Source organism: Oryzias latipes, chromosome 5 (genome assembly GCF_002234675.1).
Source record: "Oryzias latipes chromosome 5, ASM223467v1".
In the NCBI taxonomy this organism is placed as follows: domain Eukaryota; kingdom Metazoa; phylum Chordata; class Actinopteri; order Beloniformes; family Adrianichthyidae; genus Oryzias; species Oryzias latipes.
In genome coordinates this window covers 27526277-27553044 of record NC_019863.2, presented here as the reverse complement: position 1 = coordinate 27553044, position 26768 = coordinate 27526277, and the positions used below count along the sequence as shown (strand labels likewise).

The following is a 26768-nucleotide window of genomic DNA, read 5'->3' as shown; positions in this document are numbered from 1 at the left end:
TTCACATTTTCCATCCAAAACAGTTCAGAGCACTTTTCAGGAATACTTTTTTTTAAAGAATAGGGGATGACTCCAAAAAACCCGATGAGAATAGACCTAATAAAAAATCTAGGAAAACTAAAATATAAACACTTTCACATTTGTATGATACTGTATTTAGTGATCAGTAGAGTAAAAAAGAATTAAATGTAAGAATTTAACTAGACTGCATCAAAAATAAATGTCTAAATTATAGATATATGAGAACCTTGGATGAAAAAACAAATAAGAAACGCCACTTATGGAATGCAACTTTTCCCTTCTGCTTCTTTTCTGCCAAACCCTGAGATTCTAGTTAGATGAAGCCACACATATAATTAAAAACATAAAGAGTTATTTTGTTGTTAAAGAAACCTCTTAAATTTCGATGTTCATTTATTTTCAAGTAATGCCGTTTAATTCTAAGTTCAAATCAACTTAAACAAGATTTTATTAGCCCACTGGAAACGGTCTGGATTCAGATTATCCAACTGTTTTGGCTCAGCAGACTTTAAGGAAGGTAAACAGTTGTGTGAAAGCAAATTGTGTTCTATTTATTAAGCTAATTGTTGTTTGTTTTTCTCAGCACACAGTCATTTACAGAAAGAGCTTTAACATGTTCCTCTGAAGGACCTCAGCAGGTCACTTTGAAGTCCAGAAGTCACCGAATGTCCTGAATGTCTGTCTCTGCAGCACCTTCTACAGCTCCTGTCTCTGTGTGGCCTGTGGTCTTGTATGCAGAAATTATGAACTTGAGAAGTGAATTGCACAAACAGCACTCACTTTTGCAGGACTTGCCATCGCTGCCCAAGCTGAATCCAGAGCGACAGCGACAGGTCCTGGTTTTGTGTCCGTTTCCCAGCAGACAGATATCCGAGCAGCCTCCAGGCTTCCCGAACTGGTCCACCTCACATGCGTGGCTGCGGACTGGAAAGCAAAGGGGGGGAGAAGAAGCATTCAGCCTCCAAAGCACGAGTATGAATAACTTATAGTTTGAATGATGCATGTGCACCTGGAGGCTGGCGTCTCTGGTGATAAACGTGCAGCGCTCCTCCTTTATCCACCCTGGTCACTACTTGGTAGTCTGAGCTGTTGAAGCGGTTGACTCGGATCACACTGGTCTTTGGCTGCATGTTGGCGTTGTCCGAGTTGGTGGCATATAGATAGTTTTCAAACACAGTCAAACCGTACAGATGCTCGATCTGAAAAACAAAAAAAAAGGAGCCCTGTTAGAGTCAAATAGAAGCTTTCCCTTAAAAATCAGTTTATTTAATCTGACAATGCTTAATAAAAGTTCATCACTACATTTAGACACAAAGTTTCTGTAAATGACACTAAGGCAAACTTCAAAAACTGATAGATGATTATTTTTGACTTTGTAAAAAAATGAATTGAAACAAATCAAGGACGTGCAAAAAACTTTGAATCATTGCATAAATTCTGAGACATTTGAGTTATTTGCAAATGTTTGCTTTCTGTCATGATCTGTTTGAATTCAGTGGGATATTACTTCAAAAAGTTACTTCGTTTGTAAACTTTTAAAAATCATGCACATTTTTTAACTTATGCAGCTGTTCATAAACATAAATGATCCTTGTAATGAACCAAATTAAAAGGATCAAAGCATGTATAACTTTAAACTAAATTTTCCTTTTTTCTTTTTAGGCAGCCCTTACATTAGTGCACACTGAAATAAGAAGAAAAGTTTAAAAAAAAATAAGTAAAAGTGAAATGAGAAGAAAAATAAAATACTGTGCAATCCATAATGCTATAGTCCCAATTGCCATTAGGGGCTGTCTGCAGGCAAAAAATGGCCAAACCTTTTTGGGCCATGCAGGTGGTCAAAGAGCACTCTGTGAGCCTGTAGATGTTCATGGGCATTTGATTCTATGGGCATTCTGCATGTAACACAGAATGCTGAACGGTTCCCTCTGATAAATGACAAGAAGATCGTAAAGAAGACAAACACTTATACAACGTATAAGGGAAGTAGGGTGAAGTGGTGTGTACAGCATTGGCACGCAGTCAGTAAGGAGTCGCACCTCGCTGATGACAAGAGCGTGACACCGTACAACAGTATCACACGTACATCATAGGTGTGTGTGTAACTTGCATTAGCCATACTTAATGATACATTTAGATAGATAGATAGATAGATAGATAGATAGATAGATAGATAGATAGATAGATAGATAGATAGATAGATAGATAGATAGATAGATAGATAGATAGATAGATAGATAGATAGATAGATAGATAGATAGATAGATAGATAGATAGATAGATAGATAGATAGATAGATAGATAGATAGATAGATAGATAGATAGATAGATAGATAGATAGATAGATAGATAGATAGATAGATAGATAGATAGATAGATAGATAGATAGATAGATAGATAGATAGATAGATAGATAGATAGATAGATAGATAGATAGATAGATGACTTTATTAATCCCACAATGGGGAAATTTCATTTATCTGTTCATTTAACTATCTATTTACCACACGGATGATAATGGTACAGTCCATTTTTATGACATCCCTTCAGGTGGCCGCACGAGCCTCAAGGGAACTGCAAGACACACCTGCGTCCCCCTTTAAGATGTGGCTACTCCCTTCTATGACCTTCCACTGGCATATACAAACCCCAACGCCCACAGCAACCGTATGGGTCAACCCCAGTTTGGGATGCATGTGATTAAGGCCCATGAGATGAAAGATTGCTGTTCTGACACTGAAAACAGTGGCAAAGATGAAAGAAATGGAATCCAGAACTGGAAACAGATTATCCCACAACCATTTAATATAAAGCTTACACACCAATCGGACAAAATGCATCCCATACCCTCCAAATTATTTTCAAATAAAAAGGCTTTCAAGCCTTTTTTTCCTTTTTCTTTTTTAAACAGAACTAAAGGGCTAAAATACACAGTGACATAACTCGCTCCAGTTCGTCACCATTAACAGAAGCCCTCCTTTTCTGCGCTTATATAAAAGATGTGCAGCAATAACAGCCAGGCACAAAAAAGACACACACAGAGAAAACAAGACAGTGTGCCCTTTGGCTGGCTGAGTAAAAGAAAAGCCATTTCTTTATCAGAGATCACACTGGGAGCCATGGAAACAGGTTTAAGAGCTGCTGGGCATCAGCAGCACCGATGCATTCACAGAGTAACTATTGGACAACATTTCTCAGCTTATTTAATGAAAAGACAAATGTCCACCAACATCTCCCCGCAAATATTTCACAGAACAACTGCGCCTTATGCTGCAGCGGCTGACACCAGAGAACCAAAAAAGCACAAGAACTATGGTTAAGTATTTAAGAAGGATCATAATTCCTCACCAGCAGGCCTTGGATGATGGTGTGCCGGTTCTTGCCTTCATAGTCCACCACCTCAATGTAGTCCAGATAGGCATCGGCCCAGTACACCAACCTGCTGACCAGGTCCAGCGTGATGCCATGGGGGAACACTATCTTACTGTCCACCAGCTTGGTCCGATTCTGGCCGTCCATGTCACAGCGCTCCACCTTCGGGATCTGACCGTAATCTGTGAAGAACACCTTCCTGCAGAAACAACGAACCAGAATCAATTTTTAATTCTTCTGCTACGTTCACACCGGCTTCGACAACGCAAAACCTCAAGCTTGAAAGGTGAACTTCTGACCCACTTCCTGTCCCACTGATCCACAGATAACTAAAAAGTAGCTTTCTCAACTAGCTTTTAAAATGCTTGATTTTCCTCTACTGGTGAATTCCCTTGAAGGACTTTTATATCCCTGCTAGCCCGTTTTATTTCCAAATGCATGTAATTGAAACTGCTGCTACAGTAAAAATATAATTTGTTTTAGACTTAACCTAGAAAGTGAGATATCTACAACTTCAAACAAAAATTGGCAGGACTGAACAAATTAATACATTTGGTTCTTTTTTTTTTTTGGTGTGCACGGTGGTTGTGTTGTTTTCTCCTCGCTGCACACTGCATTACACTGCAGCAACAGTAAACCCACCTCATGTTTTTTTTAGGTAAAACAAACATCAGCTGAGGATGCCGTACGTGGGATGAAAACACAAGCATGGAGGTAAAAGCAGAAAACACGGCAACAGAGTCTCGGTGTGCTCCTTCTGACATACACTCCAAAAAAAGGCCCACAATTTTGTTCAAAATTATACAATCTTGCATAAATGCAGTCTGAGTTTGCTCATTTCGTAAAAGTAAAAATACTTTCATGTCCAAAAATGACACAGTGAGTATATTGTACTCTCTAAACCGCCCCCTTCCCAGCAAAACCCAGGTCCACAATAAGAATTTTCCTTGAGTGAGTGAAAACTAGCATGTGGTGTGAAAGTCTGTACTTTTTGTGTTTTGGTTCAAATGTTTATGATGGAGGCGGAAGGAGGGGGATCAAACTGACCCCATGGTGGGGTCCAAAGCGATGCCTTTGGGGTTGTACAGTTCCTGGTCCAGGAGTGTGACACATATCAGCCCGTCCTTGTCACACACGAAGATCCGGTCGTCCACGTCATCCACAAAGTAGAAGTTTCCAGTGAGCCAGTCTATCGCCATCTGCTCCACATCTGGACAGAAAAACAAGGAGGGTGATGGAATGAGAAGAGACGTCCAAGGAAAAGCATTTTAATATGGAGAGGACTGGAAGAGAGTGATGGTGTTGACTGAATATTGAGAGGTTTGACTCATTGTTACATAATGGAGATGTCAGCAGAACTGGACGAGCAGCCGTTTCAACAACTCTCTCGATGTTCAGGGTTTCAAATGTACATGAAAAACACTCCAAAATCACCAGCTCTAAGAAGAATTCCCAACATTTCTGTCTTTAAAGACAGATCAAAAGAGCATGATGTTGTAGCTGAGTGATGGTGAGTCAGTGGTCTTAACTCTATTTATTTTCCTGAGGCTCCACTTGCAGGAAAGACCTACGCCCCACCTGAAGAAAAACACCCCACAGTGCACAGCAGACAAGAAAAAATAAAAGAAGAGAGTCCTGAAAAAACGTCAGAAAGTGGTAAAAAAAGGAGAGTCTCAAGAGTAAACTATGTAAAAAGAATAACATGGGTCATAAATACGCCTCTCTGTGTGGTTTGCTCTTTCCTTCCTCCTCCTTTCCTAAAACAAGCACAGCCACACCTGGTTTAAGACACCACTGTGGAAGAAAAAACTATTGTTAAAACTGAAAAGCATAGGTGCGAGCTGGGATAACTCGCTTAACGCTTTCATCTTTTCCACACAAGTGCTTGAATGGATTATTGCTTTTACTGCAATTCCTGAACCAAAGAAAATGATTATTTTGCTGCCTTTAGTGGTGCACATATGCGATTTAACCCTCGTGCTATCTTAGATGACCCCACCCTTACACTGACGTGTTCTCCCTACCATGACAAAGGTGGATAAAGGTGGAAAAATTTTATATAATCCATGGACACCAGTGAAGATTAGAAATCACTGAAGAAAAAAGGTTCAGCGCACTGTCTAGTGGGGTCTAGATGACCCCACTCCCAATGTTAAAGTGCCTAGGATAGTACAAGGGTTAAGGGGGTGTTAGACTTTGGGGTAAGATAACTGTCAAAGTGGAAATGTATTCACAAAGTAATACTTTGTGCACAGTGCACATGTGCACGTCGTTTAATCAATGTAATCGTGACTCGGTATAAACCTGTGGTGTGGTTTTATGACAGTAATATAGCAGAAGAAATTTCATACTCAAAACAAAGTCACATTCAAAACAGACATGTCAAACTTGAAACCAAGTGTTGTTTTCATATTTTTTCCTTTTTATTAGACTCCCTCCTGAAAGCAACTTTCCTGCACAAAAACCTAAAAAATTGCTTTGCAAAAATATCCATAGACTAATAATCTCTAGGTAATTTCTGAAAAATCTCATATTTTCTGAAAGTGCATCGAACATATAATTTTTGAACAAATCTTACTGACTTTTTCCTTTTGAAAGCTTCTGTTTAGGATGTAGGATTTAGGACCTTACGATAGTTTTCCTATTTGGAGTCTTCCAAAGACTGGCTTTTTTGAGCTGGCACCTGACTCAAAACTGTACAGCTAGATAGCTCCAATATTGGTCACCTTTTTTTGCACTGGTAATGTTAGGGTTGTAAGAGAGTGTGCATAAAGGGATGATGAGAATCGGTGGTGGGCTAATGGTCCTGACCACTACTCTATTGAACCATTGCTGCTCTGTAGAAACTATGCTGTAGATAATAACACAAGTTTTTGATTTTGGATAAAAACATAATTTAGAGACCCGTTTGACAGCTTTTAAAATAGATCAAAAGATGATTGGAGTGGGACTTTAAACATAAAATGAGAAATAATGAAGAAACATGATCAGAAAATCTCTTCTGTGTTTTAGTGCATGAGGTCAGGGTTTTTAAAACCTTACAATTAATCAGTGAAGAACCGGTTTTATTTCAGCAGAAAATGGCATTGCTCACATAAATCAATAAAATGAGAAAGCAGTATAACCATTTTCAGAAAAATATCATCAGTTCTGGGACCTTGAAAAGCAACAAAACAAAAAACGAAAAAGAAATACTCGACTCGAAGGCTGAAATGACAACAAAGGCAGTTTCATTACAGTAAGCACTGACTAAAAAGTGACTAAAAGCGCTTTGTGTTTTTAACTGAAATGAAAGGCGCTATATAAATAAATAAAGTTTGAGTTTGAGTTTAAAAACAAAAATGGATAAAGGTGTGGTCAAGTGACCCACTGGATTCTATAAAATCAGTTTATAGCCAGTTTTTATAACTCTGGTAGTCACCATCCTGGTAGGATATGATGTCATCAAACTGGCTCTCTAAAAATGGGCAAAATTACTTGTGGGAACCATTGACTGTACATAACAACTGAAATGAGTGACTTGGTGCTTCAGACAGGAAGTGTGCCCTGGTCCAAAGAAGCCAAAATCAGATAGACTTCTATAGAGCAATAAACATTACTCAGTCATTGGTCACGCAGCCATTTTTCATTGGAATAAGCATTCTTTCTCTGCTACCTTTTTTTTTTCTTCCACATGTTTTGACATGTTCTTGCTAATCTTGATATCTAACTAACTGTAGTGCAAATTATAAACTGGTCAATGACATGCCTCAATAAAAGGATGTGGTCGCACATAAAGAGTTCTAAACGTTTGATTGACAGCCATTTTTCAGATACAGTCAGTTGGTAGAACATGCCCAGTAACAGATAAGTAGAGGGGTTATGTAAGGACAAAGTAGAACTAAAAGAACTCCCCTAACATTAAATCCTCCTCCTTTTTATTTTGTAACCAAATTTAATGCAAAACAGCATTGTTTCCTAAGCAATTTTCAAGGTTGGACCATTTAACATTGCATTTGATTGACTTGCTCATGTAACTTCACCTTTGTTTTCAAATGAGCTTCAATCTGGAAGTTAAGGTATTTTCAATAACAACTTCGTCAGTCGCTTTCTTTCTATGGTTTATATCTGTCTGTTTATGGTTGCATATATAAAAATATGTGTCTGTCGATGTCCTACAAAGCATGAGTTGGAGAGCTTCATGAAGAAAAAAGATGTGTGTTTTTACAGCTGTTACAAGCTCACCACCCAACAAAGCCACACTGACACAGAGTCAGACAAACCCTTTGAATGAACATATGAAGCTGTTTCGTAATGAGGGTTCTTGTTCTCAAATGGGTTGAAGGTAATCCTGCACTCCTGTTTTTCAGGGTGACTGGCTGAGAGGATCAATTTCTTTCACCGGGAAAAACACCCTTGGGAGCAGGAAATGGTGAAGTAGATTCCATCGTATGTGTGAAAAAAACAGAGCAAATGCTTGCCAGCTGTGGACCAATAAATCTGACTGTAAAGCCAGAGGAGATCTGGGTGTTTAGACAAACTGCCACATTTTTTCTGAAGGGGCTGACAACCGAGGGGAGGGGTATGGAACACTTTCAAATATTTTTGGGTCACAGCAAAGACAGAAAACGGCCAAAAGATGAACGCAGCAGGATGGAGCAACAGAGAGGAATAAATTAGAAAAAAAGACAGAAAAAAGCAAGAGGGGGAAAAAAGAATACCATTTCCACCAGGGAAAGTTGGCAGTTGGGCAGCAGCTTTTTTGAGTTTTATGGGAATCAGATCCCAAGGGTGTTCTCGATTTTTAACAAAAATTTCAGTTTTAACGATTCCATCTGTCCCGCAACACAGAATCCCACATTAAGCAATGGAAAGTGAAGAGGGCAAAAAAATGAGCATGCATTATTGGAAAAATGTGCCTCCCAGTTTCTCTGACACTCTCTGCTCTCTGTTTTTCCCCTTTTTTCTGTCGTACAAAAATGTTCCCGGGAAAGCCAAAAACTTTCTATCTCCTCCCATTTTCTTTTTCTCCCACTCTGCCCATCATCCCTCCCCTCCGTCTGTTCCCAAGAGGTGGGAAAGCAGTCTGGATTCATTAAATGAAGCTCTGTCTGTCTGAAACTATGCTGTAAAAATTTAAAACCTAATTGAAAAAACAGAAACGGCTGCTTTATTCGCCTACCCACCTCCAAAAATGACCAGTTTTCTTGTTAAGCTTCTGAACAAAAAAACAACGTCTAGAATTTCTAGGTAATGTTTCAGAATGTGCATCAGTAGGCAGGATAGGTTAAAAGCTTCACTGAAATGTAGACTAAATACTAAAAAGTCTAAGGAGGAGGGAGGGAAAAACAGGGAAGAAAGCTTAAACCTGGGGCTCTGGAGGGAAAAAAATATTTGAAAATGTGCCGAACAGCTTTGGGGTTTTTTTTAAACTACACATGACCTCTAAGTGAAATTTTAGGACAGTTTCTGTCCAAAGCAGCACTTACTATGGGGAAAGGGAAGGGGAGCTTAGTTGTAGTCCTTTGCATAGCAGTAATGTCTACTTTAAATAAATAAATAAATAAATAAATAAATAAATAAATAAATAAATAAATAAATAAATAAATAAATAAATGTAAATGTAAATGTAAATGTAAATATATATATATGTCCCCCAAAAAGTGCTTTTATCCTCCTCTTCTTTTAAAGTCCCCATTTTCTAGGACCTAGTTTCGGCAGAGTGACAGTAGTTCGTTAGGAATTCAGCTCGACTTTTTGGCGGAACTGTTTGTGTGGAGTTAGCTTGACCCCATTTCCCATTATCCATCTGTTTACATGCCCTCCCGTTAGCTTACAGCCCCTCACAACCGTAACATACATTAATAGTGCAACAAAATGACAATTTTTCAAATTGAAATTATCCAGCCGTACAGTTTTAAGCCAGAAGTTAGCTCAGAAGAGGAAAACAAAGACAGACATGGATCTATTTGTCTGCAAGTGGATGCATTGGAATGGAGCGGAGCAGGAAGCTTGTGGCTGTAGATTTTGTCACAACTACATGATTTTTCAAACCACATTATTTCCTCTAATCCTGATTCACAACGATTTGAATAAAATAATACCCAGTAAAACAGTGTTAATCTAAATTTTATTTATTTATGTCCTCCATCCCTCCATTGTGAAAAAATGCTACAAGAACATATTGAAAACACCTAAAACATGATTTTAATAGGAGAGGGTCTTTAAATGTCAGCCATGTTTTGATCTCCAAAAACATTTTGAAATGAAAAAGTAAATCAAGGCAGAATCCCACAATTTGCTTATAGTTACAATCATTTACTTAATTAAGCTGTACCATATTCAAGCCTTTTCTTGTGTCAAGGTCTACAGTTTTAGAGCCCAGAATTATTGCCACAAGCAATTATTTTGACCCATAAAGGAGACTGATTCAAGCTGCCTGGACTGCCTCTCTAGAAGAGTCCGGACATTTGCATCATGATCTGGAACACCAATCAGATAACGGAGAGCCCAATGAGAGCTTGGTGATGAGGGCTTGCTGAGACAGAAGCTAAAACTGGGGTTTTTACACACATTTTACACACAAACTCTACTTGTGACATTTATGGAAGTGGGCAAGCAATGCACATTATCGGTTGTGTGTTTCAATCAGTAGTTTTAAATAACATAAAAACTTAAAGCAATATCTTAATCACAAAAGACCCACTTCGATATAAATTGTGTTTTTCAAATGTTCTTGTGGTATTTTCTTGATGATGGAAGACATAAATGAAGGAAATTAAGATAAAAAAACGCCTGTCTATTTCTGTATTCAAATTACTGTGTATCAGGAGCAGATAAAAAAAAAAACGGGTTTGAAAAAAAACTGTATTTGTTGCATAGAAAAAACATTGGGCAGGCCACAATGAATACTGCCGCTCTGCAGAAACTTTGTCTAAAAAGCTCAACAGGTTTTGTTGATTTGGCTAAATCAGCATAATCACAATTAAAATGTCACTGGGAACGCCTTTAAAATAGATCAAAATAGTTTGTTTCCTTTAATGCCATCATGCAAAGATTTGGCTATTACATCAAGTCTACTTCTTTCTATCTTACCTGAAAGTTGCACGAAGATAAAAATAATAACATAACAGTAATTTATTTAAACAGTAGTTTAGTTTGGATTGGTATATAAGATTAGTTATGTAACAAACAAGCTCCACCAGATACATAGTTATAAAGACTGTCCAGAAAAAAAAGAAAAAACAAGACACAGGTGGATGGAAAAAAAAAAATAGTTTGAAGGAATAAAAGAATTCATGTTTAATCTCTTCTCCGGATCTAGCCTAACTTGAAAATGGCGAAGTCTTTCTTTGGGATTCCCAAAAGATGAGAGTTCAAACAGGAATTAGACACATCTTTACAACTCATCTGCAGCATTGCGGGATCGTGAGTCACTGCAGCCACATGTATATCATTTCCTGCATGTTTATGCCAAAACATTTTTGGGTAACTCCTTTGCAAGCACAACATGGATCTTCTGGCTGTTCCAAGTTTGCTTTTAAAAAAAATACATCAAATGAAATGGTTTGCACATCCAATGATTTGAGTTTTTCATTTCTGCTTTACCTGAATTTATCTTTACATTTTTGGATTTTGTCATTGTTTTATTCACTTATAACTGTTTCCCTTTAATTGCAGTCTTTTGTTGCATTTTCTTTCCAAAGAGGGAACAATTTAATCTGTTGTATGAGTGGTAGTACTTTTAGTTTTCCTCTCTCCACTGCACAGCACACATCCTTAATCATCTGTCACATGCACGCTCTCCTTGCTGCCCACTGCAGCCACTTCCCCATTTTGTCAGTGTGTGGGTGTCCCTCTCTGTATGTGTGCATGCTGCAGTGTGCCAGAGTGTGCATGCATGAAGGAAAGTTCAGAAAGATCCCAATTAAACTGCTGGAACTTTCCAAAGATTTCTCCAAGTCTTTCATTTAGTGGCTCATTTATTCATTTTATCTCAGCGCTTTTATTTGTTGTTATCATCATAATGAAGCACGAGGTTTATTAGCTGAATAATATTCTAAAATGCAATATTAGTTAGGCTTAAACAGGGGTACGCCATACTTTCTTTGTGTTCCCTGATCTGTGTTGGTTTGACATGAACATATTCTGTTCTGAAATGGCAATAAATTCAAGTTGGCATAAAGAGGACAGTCTGTGATGATGATTCAGCCTTCCTGTCTCTTTTTAGGTCTAGATTTACAAAGTGATTGTGGTTGTGTTGATGCATTCCTTAGTCACACGGAGAAGTGATATGAACAGCGACAGAAAACTGCACAGCGAGCAGATCCATCTGAGTGGAAGATAACAAAAAACATGGCTCTGCAAAGACAGAATATAATGTCAAATTCACTGCAGCCCTTTGGTTTAAGTAGGTCATATTATCCATATGGATCTTTCTTTCTCTTATGGAAACACACACCGGCTGCAAATTGTGTGTAATTGTGAGTTTCCACACATTTTTGTCCTATTTCTCCAATCTTGATGCTCAGCCAACCAGCATTTGTTCTTTTATGCCAAGTTTCCTCCACTGTGTCCTTGTCCTTTTCCTTGCAAGTCTCAAGCCCTTTGGCCAATCTGTTACTGTTTTTAATGACTTTTAGAATAAAGAAACAGGGGCCAAGAAACACAGCTAACAACCTTTGGGGATTTTGGGGAAGATTATAGAGACCATAGGTTTCAGGTTGTCTGCAACAGTGAGCTGTCGCTGCAGCCAGTGATTCTGCCCTTCCACTGATTCAGGCTAACGCATAGTCAGGTGGACAAGAAAAGTGACCTTCTGTTTAACTGATGACAACTTAATTCCCCATAAATATACAATTAAAATTTGAATTTAATTCCCAAGTGTTTTTGTATGTTTGTCTTTTTTATTTATTTATCAAAATGCATTGAAATTTAACAAGTTCACCTATTTATGGTCCAGCTTGAAAGACTTTTTGTTCTAAACAGAACTCTAACGTCTTGTATGTGATGAAGCTTTTTCTTTATTTAACACGAAGCTTTTGAAAATATATGCAATATAGTTAGCATGCTGCCCCACAGGATGTTTTTTCAGAGCATTTTTTTGCCAAAAAGAGAAAACAAATAGCTTTAAAAAACATTTATTGTAAAAGAAAATGAGGGGAAGCCTTCATTTTTTCTTAAAACGTACTCATTAGCAACACCAAAGCCCACGAGCTGAGAAACTATAAAAAAGTTAAATGATTGCTCAAAAATAGTTTCCCTGAAGCTCTTGTGCCTGTGAGTATTAGTACCAGCACAAAATAAATAAATAAATACATTTATGAGAATAAATTCGCAAAATATAAGAAGGGTCTTTTAAGAGAGTGAAGTTGTAAATTTATGAAAATTGGGTTGTGTAAACCTCCATCCACACAACGTTGTTATAGAAGTAAACGTAATGAGCTCTCATACTAAAACACCATATTGGGTTTTTTTGGTTGTTGTTTGTATTTTCTTGGTAAACAGCCTTTTCTCTAATAAATGTATGACTTTAGTCTAGTAAATTTGCAACTAAGGCTATAACTTGTGAAAATTAAAAAAATAAAAACTTTATTCTTAATAACTTTATTCTCGTACAATTTCAATTTTTTTCTTAGAATTTTATAACTTTAGTCTCGTAAAATTTATGAATTCATACATTATGGTGACCCGATCACTCTGTCGTAGTGACATCACTGTTATTACTAATATTATCAAAGACTCACTTCGATAAAAATCATATTTTGGTTTTTAACAAGTTCTCGTTGCATTTTCTGTTAGTAGAAGATATATAAAGAAAATAAAGCTTAAAATTGCATCTCTGAGTATTTATTTATTCAGATCTTTGTGAATCAGGAGCAGACCAAAAAAATGCCGTAAGGGTCGGCAAGCTAGTGGGAAAGTGTGTAAACAAAAGGATGTCGGGACTCAGGGGCGGGCTTACTCCACACCGACAGTTCCACTCACAACACAGAGGTGAATTTTCTAATAAACTACAGCCACCCTGTAGAAACTGTCCTATTTTTGGATTTGGGCTAAAAACTGATTAATCACAATGAAAAGACCACTGGGGAAACTTTTACAATAAATCAAAAGAAGATCGGAATGGGACTTGAACATTATTCCTAGTGTTTTAAACTGATAGAAGCTACTAAATGAGAAGATGGGAAGCAACATTTCATGATGGCTATGACCTGCTGAGTTATCAACACTCTGTATAAACATTGAAACACTTTTCCATTCAGTCCAGCCTTTTAGATCCCATCAACTTCTTTCCTCGAGTTTCATTTTTTACAAGTAATAGACTGTCCTGTGTTTCCCTAAAAGGAAACCTAAACCCTGAACAAGAGCGGCTGCCTTTAAAGTGTTGCCACAACGTCTATGACACAGACTCTTAAAAAGTTCAGGGAAGGTCTACATCAGTTTATTCAACACATACTCAACAGTTCAGCTTGAATTCAGTGTTTTAAAACTGGTTAATGTTATCCTATTTTGATTTGATATTTAAATTGAAACATTATTTAAAGGAACAAAGCTTTAATTTTCCTTAAAGAACCATTGTTTCTCGTTAGTTGCTGTTTTAAATGACTTCCAAATAAAACTATCAAAAACTAGTATCTGCAAAAAAGACAAACTTCATATTTCGTTGTGTTTAAAATCCCCCAATTTTTTTCTAAATATAAAGAGGAAGATTTAGATGTAAAGTTGCTGCTTATTTAAAAAAAAAATAAAAACAACACACACAAAAAAACCACTACATGTTTCTATCATCTATATGTGGAGAACTGTACTGCATTTTATGGAGTTATAGGGGATACGGATGTACTCACGGTGCAGGCTAAAGGAGATGTTGATGACTCTTTCCTCTGTGAAGCTCTTGAGGTTTGGGATCAAGGCACATTTGAGGTGTGTGGCCGAGGGAGAGTCTCCTACATGGATCCAGCAGACCGTTTCCTTGGAGTAAATGAAGTCCATGGCTGTGGTTTGTTTGGTACTGGTGGACAGAAGACTGTGGACTGTGCTGCCGCTCAGGGAGGTAGCTTGGATGTTTTGGGAGTTGGCGATCAGCAGGACAGGAAGGCGATCTACTGGTACTAGAAGTTGGGAATGGGTATAATGAAACCTCAAACAGGTGAACTAAACAAGCAGAATAAGCACACAGGTGTTAACATCCCAAAATAATGTCGCCATTCTCTCAGGGAGCTCACCATTCTTGGCTTTGCAGGAGCGGTTGTCTGGCTGGGACAGGTAGCCCTCCACACAGGAACAGGTGTAGGAGCCTTCAGTGTTGGTACAGGTCTGACTGCAGGTCCCGTACACACTGCACTCATCAAAGTCTAAACAGGGGGACAGACATCTTTAGTTATTGGATCCAGTTGAAGCAAACACAAAATCAAACAACGGAAACAAGGCGACTAAAAGGATGCTGAAGACATTCAACTGTTCCTAAAAAAAACATGTCATATTTACAATCAGGACTTTGACATTTTTTAGCCAATACTCTGAAATGTTAAAGGCCCCACAAAAAAAAAACTGTCATTTTCTAAGACTCTGTTTCCTCTGAGTTGTACGTGGGGCTACCCATCCTCCCACTCTCCATTCCCCTCCCCATAACTAAGAGCTATCTGTTTACATGCTCTCCCACTGGCTTACAGCCCCTCACAGCCTCAACCTAACATTTCCGGTGCAACCAAAATGGCGAGCAACATTGGAACTATACATTCATACAGTTTTGAGCCAGTTTCCAGCTCAGATGAGGAAAACGAAGACGTACATGGATCTACATGTGGGTGCATCAGGGAAGCTTGTGATCCCCCCAAAGTACTTTTTACCTCCCTTTTTTCAAACTTCATCTTTTTCTCTGCTCCTGAATCACAACAAAATGACCTCGTGTGAGGCCCGCTACTCTGCTAACCTGCTGTTGCTTCAGTCCACTTCACTTTTCAGGAGGCATCTCCTGCCCTATCAGCATAGAGCTGTCGACAAGATTGTGCCCAGCACTGCTAACCTCTAGCACCAACCCGCCCTGCACTGCTTACTTTTGAGTGGCAACCAGTTTAAACAGCGATGTGGATTAACTGTGTGTGGCTGGTACTCCTTTGGTTCATCCTGTGGGTTGCTCGCCACCCAGTGAAAGCCCTGTTCCAGCACCCTGCCTCCGAGGCTAAGCTCCACATACCCCTACATAATGCACCTGCTTTCCTCCAGCGACTGGATCTTCCCTACATTTTCCGCCGCAGACCCATTCATCGGGGCAGTCATCGGAACTTTCAATATGACAACTCCAGCTCCATCCCTTCTTTTTGGTCCACTACTCGCACCTTAAAGAGAAACACGGGTCGCCGGGCTGAACGGGTCGTGGTGCGAGTCCCAAGAACGTCGAACACAACCACCGGCAGCAGCTCAAAAGTAAACTTTGGTCTACTGAACACCCGCTCTCTCACCAAAAAAGGCCATCTCATCCAGGATTTGGTGGTGGACGGTAAATTAGACTTTTTATGCCTGACTGAAACGTGGCAGCAGAAGAATGTCTTCATGGATCTGAACGACGCCACTCCAACAGGGTTTGTTTATTTCTCCCAACCACGTGTCACTGGTCGTGGAGGTGGTCTTGCATTAATTTTCCGTGAGTGTTTGAGAGCAGCTCCTATAACAGTTCCTACCTTCCAGTCATTTGAGGCCACTGTATGTCAGCTTTCTGGATCCACCCCGACCATCATTGCCACTATTTACAGACCACCAAAACCTAACAAGGATTTCATGTCAGACTTTTCAACTTTTCTAACATATATCTCTGCTCTTTCACCAAATGTTTTATTACTAGGAGACCTAAATATTCACCTGGATAATGTTAACAATTCACTTACTAATGATTTCCTATCCTGTTTGGACAGTTTTGGTTTTCAACAATTTGTTGATTTTCCCACTCACTCAAAAGGACACATTCTGGACTTAATCTGCTGCTCAGGTATCATACCCATGGACTGTAAATCAAACTTCATCCCGTTTTCCGACCATATGCTTGTGACATTTAATGTCAATTTGTTTCTTTCCAAACACAAGCCTCCACGCAATATTACCTTCCGTAATGCTAAGGATATCAACCTGGAGAATTTATCTGCCCTGATCAGTGAACTCCCAAATACAGACAGTTTTACAGCTCCAGATCAACTTGTTTCACACTACAACACACACCTGCACCACATCCTCAACACACTTGCTCCACTAAAATCCAGATCTGTCTCATTCACCTATACTGCACCCTGGTACACCCCCTCTCTAAGACAGTTAAAAGAAAAAGGCCGCCAACTTGAAAGACTCTACACCAAAACCGGACTAAGTATCCATAAAGACATGTACACACAGCACATTCTCCACTATAAAGAGTGCATCTCTAAAACCAAATCTGCTTACTACTCCAATCTCATCAATTCAAATAAAGAAAATTCAAAGATTCTTTTCTCCCCCATCTCTAACATCATCAAACCTCCTGACTCCCTTCCATCACATCTCTATTCAACTGATTTCTGCAACACCTTGGCTTCATTTTTCACCACAAAAATCCACCTTATCCATCAACAGCTCACCCCCTACTCTGCTCCATTTCTATCTTCCATTCCATCTTTTACGTCTGATGATTCGTTTTCTTCATTTACCCTACCCACAGTTAGTCAAATCTCTACATTAATTAAAAAATCCAAACCTTCCACATGCCAGCTTGACCCACTGCCCACCATCCTTGTTAAAGCTACAGCTCCCTCTCTTTGTCCTCTCATCACCAACATAATCCATGCTTCCCTCTCCTCTGGAATCGTTCCTCCTGCATTGAAAACTGCTGCTGTCACTCCCATACTTAAAAAACTGGGTGCAGATCCCACAGACCTCAATAATTACCGTCCCATTTCCAACCTTCCATTCATTTCAAAAATTCTTGAGAAAACAGTATCTGCTCAGCTTCAATCTCATCTGTCCTCCAATAATCTGTATGAACTTTTCCAATCTGCCTTCCGTCCCCTTCATAGTACTGAAACTGCTCTTCTAAAAATTACTAATGACCTTCTCCTCTCTGCTGACTGTGGTTTATTATCCATCCTTCTTTTACTTGATCTCAGTTCAGCTTTTGACACCATTTCTCATTCTATCCTCTTGAACAGACTCTCTTCCATTGGCATCTCTGGCACCGTCCTCTCCTGGTTTCATTCCTACCTGTCTGACCGTACTCAGTTTATCCAACTGAAATCTTTCACTTCTCATTCTGTCCCCATCACAACTGGTGTCCCTCAGGGTTCTGTGCTCGGTCCACTCCTCTTTATTATCTACCTTCTCCCGCTTGGTCATATTTTCCAAAAACACCACATCCATTTCCATTGCTATGCGGATGACACCCAGCTCTATCTTTCCAGCCAACCCAACTCCACACTGCCTCCATTAGCACTGGTGGACTGCATCAATGAAGTCAAATCCTGGTTCACCTCAAACTTTTTAAAACTCAATAGCAATAAAACTGAACTTCTTCTGATTGGCACCAAATCCACCCTGAGCAAGACCAACCATTTCTCTCTTTCCATTGACGGCTCCACCATCTCTCCCTCCCCTCAGGTAAAGAGTTTGGGTGTCATCCTCGACAGTAGTCTCTCTTTCACTTCTCACATAAACAGCGTCACCAGATCAGCTTACTTCCATCTACGCAACATCCAACGTCTACGTCCCTCCCTCACTACTCAGTCCACTGCTGTACTGGTACATAGTCTTGTTACTTCCCGCCTGGACTATTGTAACTCTCTTCTATTTGGTCTCCCACAAAAAACCCTCCATAAACTTCAAATGGTTCAGAATTCAGCAGCTCGTATCATCACACGCACTCCCTCCATCAACCATATCACACCTATTCTTCAACAGCTTCACTGGCTACCCATCCCATTCCGCATTCAATACAAAATCTTGCTCTACACATTCAAAGCCTTTCACAACCTTGCACCTCCATATCTCTCTGACCTCCTTCATGTCTCCATACCTGCTCGCTCCCTCCGCTCCTCTTCTTCTATCCAGTTTTCTTTCCCTTCTGCCCGTCTTGTCACCATGGGGAGCCGGGCATTCAGTTGCTCTGCTCCCCAGCTTTGGAACTCACTCCCCCCTGACCTCCGCAACACTGACACACTCCCACATTTCAAATCAAAGCTAAAAACTCATCTTTTCCAAATGGCCTATTCACTTAAACATTAACCTTTTCACGTTTTTATATTTTTTTATTTAATTTTGTATTTATTTAAATTGTTGTTGTTGTTTTAAGTGTTTATTGTATTTTATACTGTATACATGCTGTGCGGCGACCTTGAGTGCCCAGAAAGGCGCCTTATAAATAAAATGTATTATTATTATTATTATTATTATTAAAGAAATACTCAGAAATACAAATTTGATCCTCCCATTTAAAATATTAGTCCTCCATCTTCAGAAAAATGCCAAACAAGCATATTAAAACACCAATAACATCATTTTTAAACAAAGTGGGTCTTTAACTTGGCAACACATTGTTTAATATTTTGGTGGGAAGTCTAAGTAAACAATGTTGTAAATGTACAAGGAAACACAACAAAGACATAGCTTACGGAGATCTGCTCATACTCTTTGACATAACATTAATGTGTGTTTCTGTGTACAATGTCAAAATTCACTGGCTGTAAGTGTTGAATGCAGATGCCTAAGGCCACCTGAGTTTCTCTATACCTCGTCTTCTTTTGAAGTCATTATTATCTGTGGTTCATAATATCTGAAGGTTTTTCACAACAATTTTTGAGCTCTAACATCTTTTGTTCCCCTTCAAGTCTTTGTCCATAAAAATGTTCAAAGAATCGTGTTTTATCTCCTTTTTGCAAATGTTTAGCTGTTAAATACTGACCTAACAACCATAGCAGCTTGTTTCACTTTGTTTAGAAGCCTTTTTCAAGAGTAGAACCAAAGACAACCCCATTGAACCTGCATTAAATATGACTTTTACATCAAAAGATAATTCACAAAACACCACAGCCTTAGCACTCTCGGCGTGGTATGTGGCATTCCAGGAAAAACACTTAATGTACTTGAATGGAAAAAATGTGTGACATGATTGAATATTCTTGGCATATCTAGACAGAAGAAAACGTTTTCAATTTGATTGCGTGAATGGTTCATGATTAATAAAAAAAACTGCCCAAACTTGCAAAAAAAAGAAGATTCTTGTGATACTTTGGTATAAGACGTTTACACAAGTTAAATAAAAAAGCAGCTAATGTCTAAAGAAAAGTTTTGAACGACTTTCAGAGAGCCTTAACTCACAAAAACCCAGATCCATTTTTTTCCTTAAAACTAAAATGATCTCGGATGTCCAAATCAAGTAAACCCTATAGGATAAGAAGAACTGTATTTAATTAAAAACGTGTTTTTTAGACCACACTGTAAGATTTGGAGTGGACCAAAAATGTCTGTTTTGTATTAAAAAAGAGTGCTCCGTTGTCTTACACTAACCATATGCTTGCTGCATGCGTAGTCAGAAAGCGCTTGCAGCAACTGTTGCCAGACACTCACCTTTGCACGTCTTTCCATCCGAACTGATCTCATAACCGCTCTTGCAATAACAAGCAGGGCCCGCTGGAGTGACTGCACAGTTTTCTTTACAGGTGGAAATGGTGCAGTTGGACATGTATTCTGTAGGGGCAACAGAGCACAAAGGTTACCAACGGATAAGCAATAAAGCAACAAAAAAAAGCTGGAGCCTTTTTGATCAAGTTTTGTAGGTAAATCATAGAACTTGTAATCATTATTTGAACATTACATCACAGAGACATTGCACTGTGGAGCAAGAAATGCCACCAACATCAGCTCTACCCTATTTCAGCTCAATTTTCCTGTTTCAGAATATGAAAACTACTTTTAACATGTAAGATACTGCTTGTTTCTACAACAACCAGCTAAGTTAAAGTTAGTGCAATGAGCATGTTTGTGTTACAAAGTCTGAAAGAATAAAGTATATGAATAGGAGTTAAGGAATTTAGAAACTATATGACAACAGTTTTAACTTTTAGGCTTGATAGTGGGGAGTGAATTATGCTGAATAAAATCATATTTATGTGAGATTGAATCTTAACTCTACAGGATGGAGGAAAATAATTAATTGTGTTATGGATCATGTCCAAAAGCTGTGTGAAGAGGCCACAGCGACTTTCACATTTAATCACCACCATTTGATCAGTTTATCCCTGAGCTCCAGTTTTGGGCAAATTCCTTAAAGGCTATTTAAAGGTTAGATGTTTAAGAGGATGTGATGGGCAGATAACAGGATGCATCTGGGCCTGGCTGTCATTAGAGTAGAAAGCATAAACATCCAACAGTTCAATTTCCCATCAGCTAAATACTAAAAGTGACAAGACATGCACTTGAACTTTACAGTCCCTGATTCGATTTCACAGTGATTGTCGAAGCTGTTGTTCATTGTGTTTAAAATTTTAAATGATAAAGAATGACAATCATACCAAATACTGTCTTTCTAAGAAATTGTTTATTGGCTATAAAAAAGGCTTTCAAAAAAGATAAAAACTGAAAAAAGAATACTTAATAAGAACTAATATGTAAGGAAAGTGCTACAAATCCTGAAGTAAACAAGCAAGCTAACGTTTTTAAGGAATAAAAAAACTTTTTGGTAACACTTTCTTTTGTAGTACAGTTTCTACATCAGGGGTCGGGAACCTTTTTGGCCAAGAGAGCCATAAACGCCACATATTTTTAAATGTAATTTCGAAAGAGCCATACAATAATGTAGCGTCCCTTTCCCACACTAAGGCACGGATACTTAACCTCTTTTAAGGTTCTTTATTCTGGTTACTGTAGACCACAACAAACGCCGTACAATTAATTCAGCAACTCCTGAATATCTCCTGTCGACACGAGACGAGAGAGAGCGCTTCTCCCAACTTTATATTCCCCTGCTCCCGCTCCAGCCCTCCCATTTCCCTTATTCGGCCCATAGCTGAACCCCATTGGTCCAAACTACCTAACAACAGGCTGAGCGACAGAACTGAGAGCCAATCAGATCTCTGCTTGATGCGGTCAATGAACTCCAGAACTTTTAACGCGGCCCAACAGCCATCCAACTCAGTCCGCGACAATATGTTTAAAACTAAATATACAAATGAATGTGTGCATTTGATGTAATTTCAACATTTTTAAAGTACAATAAGTCTGTGGATTCTTTTTAATAACATTGTTATGCTATTGTTAATAAATGATGAGTATTCCTCGTGGTAGTTTTGCTGATCGTCTAGTCTTGTTGATACGTGGTGAGTTTCTGCTTCGTTCAGGCGTTGAGACTTTAAACGTGATCGTAGGTCTGAATGTTCTGTAGATGTGACAAAGACTGATCACATTCAGACATGGAGCCAAACACACACTCACACGCCGCAGTGAGTGACGGGCAGCGGGTTTTACGTTTTTACAATCCCTGCGCGATTCACCTGCTGCCTGTCCCCACAACACCTCAGCCCACCCCCCTCCCCCCCCTGCTTTCTTCCTCACACATCCCGTCCCCGCAACTGCGCGCTCTTTCTCAGAGACGGGAGCGTGCACTTTTAGGCACGGCAATTCACAGGTTTCCAGTTGGTACAAACTCTGTGAAATTATAGATAATTGTAAACTTATAGCGCTGGCGCAGATTTTTTCTCCAAGCACCGCTACTACTGCGCGCCTCTGGCATCGCATCGCGCCCGAGAAGGACTGGACTAATGATAAAAAAAAGTATAATTAAAGATTTGTCTGCGAGCCACATGTGACCATCAAAAGAGCCATATATGGCTCGCGAGCCATAGGTTCCCGACCCCTGTTCTACATGGTACTTACAGTCCAGTTGCATCTTACTTAACAGGTAAATACTAAGTAATACTCATGTGAACATACCCAGCATTTATCACCACAAGTACCATGTAATAGAGTGGAAATAGGAATTACTTTCTTTTAAAGTCCAGTTTCAGTGTTCTTTAAAAGTAGTTTCTATGTACCGGTAACTACTCCCTCCTTATAAATGGTAAGTACCATGAAACACACTATAACATAACATGTTACCTTCATATACAGTAAATGGTACTTTCTGTGTACTTACCCTGTTCTCATTAATAGTGAGTACCATGTGAGTACCATGTAATAGTGAGTAATAGTGAGTACCATGAAACCCACAATAAGGTATCACATAAGTACTATGTAAATACCCCATCCACTTACACATAACCACATAAACTTACAAGTAAGTGGAAAGTAAATTTTAAGGCACTTCTTCGCAGTACCGTACTTCAAAGGTAGTTTCTGTTTATTTACTATATTGTGGCAAATGGTAAACACAATGAAACGCATAAAAAGTTAAAAAGTAAATTCAAGGTACTTCATTTGTGCTTACTTTGTTCTTACATGAGGTAAGTACCACATGAGACACATTAACACAATATATAAAAACCCAGGTACTATGTAAGATCCAAATGTGTACAGCATAAATACCAAGCAGGTACCACAGAGGAATGAACAAAATACTACCACATAAATACACAACAAATACTATGTAAGTACCGAGTACAAAAAGGTATTGTGGAAATATCACTTAAATACCCTGTAAGAAATGTAGTGTAACAGAAAGCATTGCCAACTTGGGAAGCATTAAAGACAATAAAAGTTTTTATTGACATTGTCAACATCAAATACTTTGGAATTTCAAAAGAAAAATTCCTTTGAATAAAGTGATGCAAATACCAGACATGTCTTCATCATACAAGCTTCTTTGTTTCACCAACCAGAGGTTTACTCACATCTTCCATAATTTAATGACTTATTAATAAGTTTTGAGTTTAACTATACAACCAAAACAACAAAACAAAAATATAATCAAATTTAAGATTCTAAATTCATTCTGTGGTGGCTTTGACAAATATGTTCTATATTATATAAAATATATTTAGTTTATGCCTCAATAATGAATTCATTAAATGGGATATGGTTTAATAAACATTTTCTGAATGAATTATTTACATTCAATAAGGTCCTGAGGTATTTATTTACATTTATAATTTGTTTCATTATTGATCTATTTCTATTCAGGGGAGCTGGTTTAGCTCGTGCTGGTTTGCGGCGCCTTCCATCCGTGAAACCAGAGTTCGACTCCGGGCTGCTCCCTGTTCCCTTCTCTACCTTTGTGCCGGTTCCAAGCCCGGTTTGAGAAGGTTGCGTCAGGAAGGGCATCCGGCGTAAAACATTGCCAAATATACCATGCGACTTGTTCGCTGTGGCAACCCCTGATGGGAGAAGCCAAAAGAGGAAGATTGATCTATTTCTATTCAAAACCATTTATGTTCAGTTTAAGAGCCACAGCTTTTCTTCAACTATTTATTTAAACCATAAAAAAATGATACATTTTTACTGAAAAAAAATTGTTTTCATTAAAAATTAGCAGAAATGCAGTTTTTACCATTGAATTACACAAGATTTAGTTTAAAATGTATTTTAAATAGACAACTGATTATTGGATTTTATTAACTGGTTTAGTTTTTTTTATGAATAAAGGCTAAAAACATAGTTTGTGATTTTTTTTAAACCTCGTTCTAAAAATAAACAATCTAATCATAGTTTTATAATAGTTGTCATCTTCTGGAAATCACCCAAAAAGCCTAAATTGTACCTAATCTATGAACATCAGCACAAACATCAGCATTGAAAAATGCACTACAACCACACCTTTGAGTTAGAAAACTTGTTATAATGTAAAACAAGAAGTGAATCACTTTTCTTGATGCCTTAGATCTAAAAGTCATACATTTCCCCAAACACTGACCCAGTAACTGTCAAGAATTACAATTTATGAGCAACCGGCACAAGAAAATACAACAGTTTCCTAATCCTGTCAGAATCTAAGAAGTTAAAAATAAAATATCTTTAAAAAAAAGTTTGCTGACTAAGAAAAAAAACAGACTAATGACTGGAGTCTGTTGTGTTTTTTTCTAGCTATTTTCTTAGACTGTGCTCTTCATGAGAGCAATCAACTGCGTTAGAGCCTAAAACCACTGATTGTCCATCTCAGTATATTTCTACACAAGGCTCCCCGCTGCACCCCAGAGGCCTGCTGGGACAACCACAGTTCAAATTACACACATGCCCAGAATTTTCCAAAACAAAACTCAGACGACGAACAGGATTTAGAAACCAACATGGGCAACTATGTAAACAACCTACTGTGACACATTCCAGGGAAAATTTATTTTGGAGCAAGTAAAACTTCATGAGATGTTGTGTTTCAAATAACAAAGCCTCAAATCAGTAACACGACTCTGAAACATTTAATTTGTTGGAAGACAAAAGTGACCACAAGACTGGTTTATGCCTGTTTGACACACGTTTGTTCAGTCACTGCAGCACTCAAACCACCAAACAGGTTTCAAGTAACAACACTTATACCATGGTCTGGGTAAATACTCTATTCTGATTGGCTGCTTGGTGTGGATTAAAAAGTAATAGTCCACAGTGATAATGCACACCTAAAAAAGAAGTTCACATAGCCCAAATGTTCTATATCACTGCACTGGCTTCTTTAAAACAAACCTTTCCTTCATCATCTGGACAAAAACAAGCTGTAAGAGGTGAACTTTTCCTCTGAACTGATGCTTAATTTAACCCATCGTAACCATCAGCTTATATATCGCTTCCTTTGCCGCTGCGTTCGAGTTGGGTGCCAGTGTTGTGCCAAGATAAGTTTCCCCTGCCAGAATTTGTTTCCCCTGTCTCTGGCATAGTTGATTTGTTTTGTAGCGCTCGAATTTTGCCCCCAAAAGCTTAAAATGAAGGTGGATGTTTACAATATGCTTTATTCTGCAGCCTTTTGGAGTTTATTGTCATATTTGCATTGTTTTCCACATATTCTACATAAAACGACAGCCTTTTGTGTAAAAAAAAAAGGGGGCTTTTGTTTGGTTAAGTTACCAAAAAAAACGTGATTGATGAAAGTGACTTTGTTATGGAAGTATTTAACAATGGACATTTAATAAAATGTTGTTGCTTCTACTGCAAATTATTGTCAGGCACAGAATCTGGCGGGCTCCATCAGCAGCCTAACAGAATCCATGCCCTTGTTGTGGTTTTATGTAAAGTATGTGGGGGAAAAATTTAAATATGACTAATATGACAGAGGAAACAGGATAACATTGTTACCATGACAACGTACTGTACCACAAAACAAATAGCCTGCCTTTAGTGAAAAAAGTTATCAAAACCAAAAAAAAGACGGGAATGAAGTATTAAAAACTGATTGAACATTTATTTGTTTCGTAAGTGACCATGGTATAAGCAGGATAATGGCCTTCAAAGTGTGCATTATCAGAAATTAATGCACTTTGCGGAATCGCTTCCGCAAAGTTAATTGCAACGCATTTATATGATACCTGGGGTCCAGCCAGCCTTAAACTTTTAAGCCCTCTCCATGTTTTGTTAATACACTTTTCCTTGAAACTCATTTTTCCAATGGAAGGTGTGGTGGGAAGATTTAAAAATAAGTGTAGGAAAGATAGAAGGCCACCTCAGCAGAGCAAAACTTGACAAATTTATGTTTTTTTCTTCATTCACACTTGTTTGGATGTCAGCTTTTTACAGTTTGAGACTGCTGCTGTTCACATCACAGCTCAAATGCCTAAATGTAGCTAGCTATCAAAGAAAATGCACTCAAGTCAGGACCAAACAGGCCAACTCAGACATTTGATATGCACTGGTTGGTTTGAAAACTTACCTGAACTCTAATGAAGACAAAAAAAAGCAAACTCTGCTCTGACTGAAAATAAAGATCTCTGCCTACTCACAAATACATCCTGTTGTTCACTTGCAGAGCACTGTAAACAAACCAGCAGACCAAAGGCCAGACGGACCTTAAAAGTATAAGTGGTTTAATGGGAAAAACAACCCACAGAGTGAATCTGAAGTAGAAAAATGGGTAAAAATGGTGCACTGATGTCATTATACAAACAAACAAGTCAGTTATAGCTGTTTTTCTCATTACTGGTCAGGGCTTATTTTGGACAGGACCATCCGCAAAAGTAGCTGTGACTTTTAAGATAGTTTGGTCTGTTTCATCTTTTGGGTGATTTCTGAGTGAGAAATGAAATGAATGGAATAAACCAAACCAGACAAACTTATGAGAAATGTTTCAACATCTCCGGCTCATTTGAACCAAGGCCACAGGACTGTCTTCATATTAAACCAACCTAAAGATTTGACAGACACAAGGAAGGAAGTTTTCTACTTTATAGCTGCTTTTCCATAGTCCATTCAACAGTCTATTAAAAGATGGCGATTCACTTTTTCCTCCTGTTGACAGCTCAGTCAGC

The 26768-nt window shown here is 38.5% G+C and overlaps 1 protein-coding gene across 7 annotated transcripts in view; it reads right to left on the bottom strand.

The window, feature by feature from the left end:
* Positions 1-26768, bottom strand: part of LOC101174586 (low-density lipoprotein receptor-related protein 1) — a 118190-nt gene that overhangs the window by 56985 nt on the left and 34437 nt on the right. For all 7 annotated transcript variants that reach the window (XM_020703484.2, XM_020703487.2, XM_020703488.2 and 4 more), the window contains exons 4-10: positions 19957-20076; positions 14601-14729; positions 14223-14486; positions 4441-4603; positions 3370-3592; positions 1031-1220; positions 802-945 (exon numbers count right to left, since the gene is read on the bottom strand). In XM_020703484.2, the coding sequence (XP_020559143.2) occupies positions 802-945; positions 1031-1220; positions 3370-3592; positions 4441-4603; positions 14223-14486; positions 14601-14729; positions 19957-20076 (1233 nt within the window). The remainder of the gene's footprint in view (positions 1-801; positions 946-1030; positions 1221-3369; positions 3593-4440; positions 4604-14222; positions 14487-14600; positions 14730-19956; positions 20077-26768) is intronic.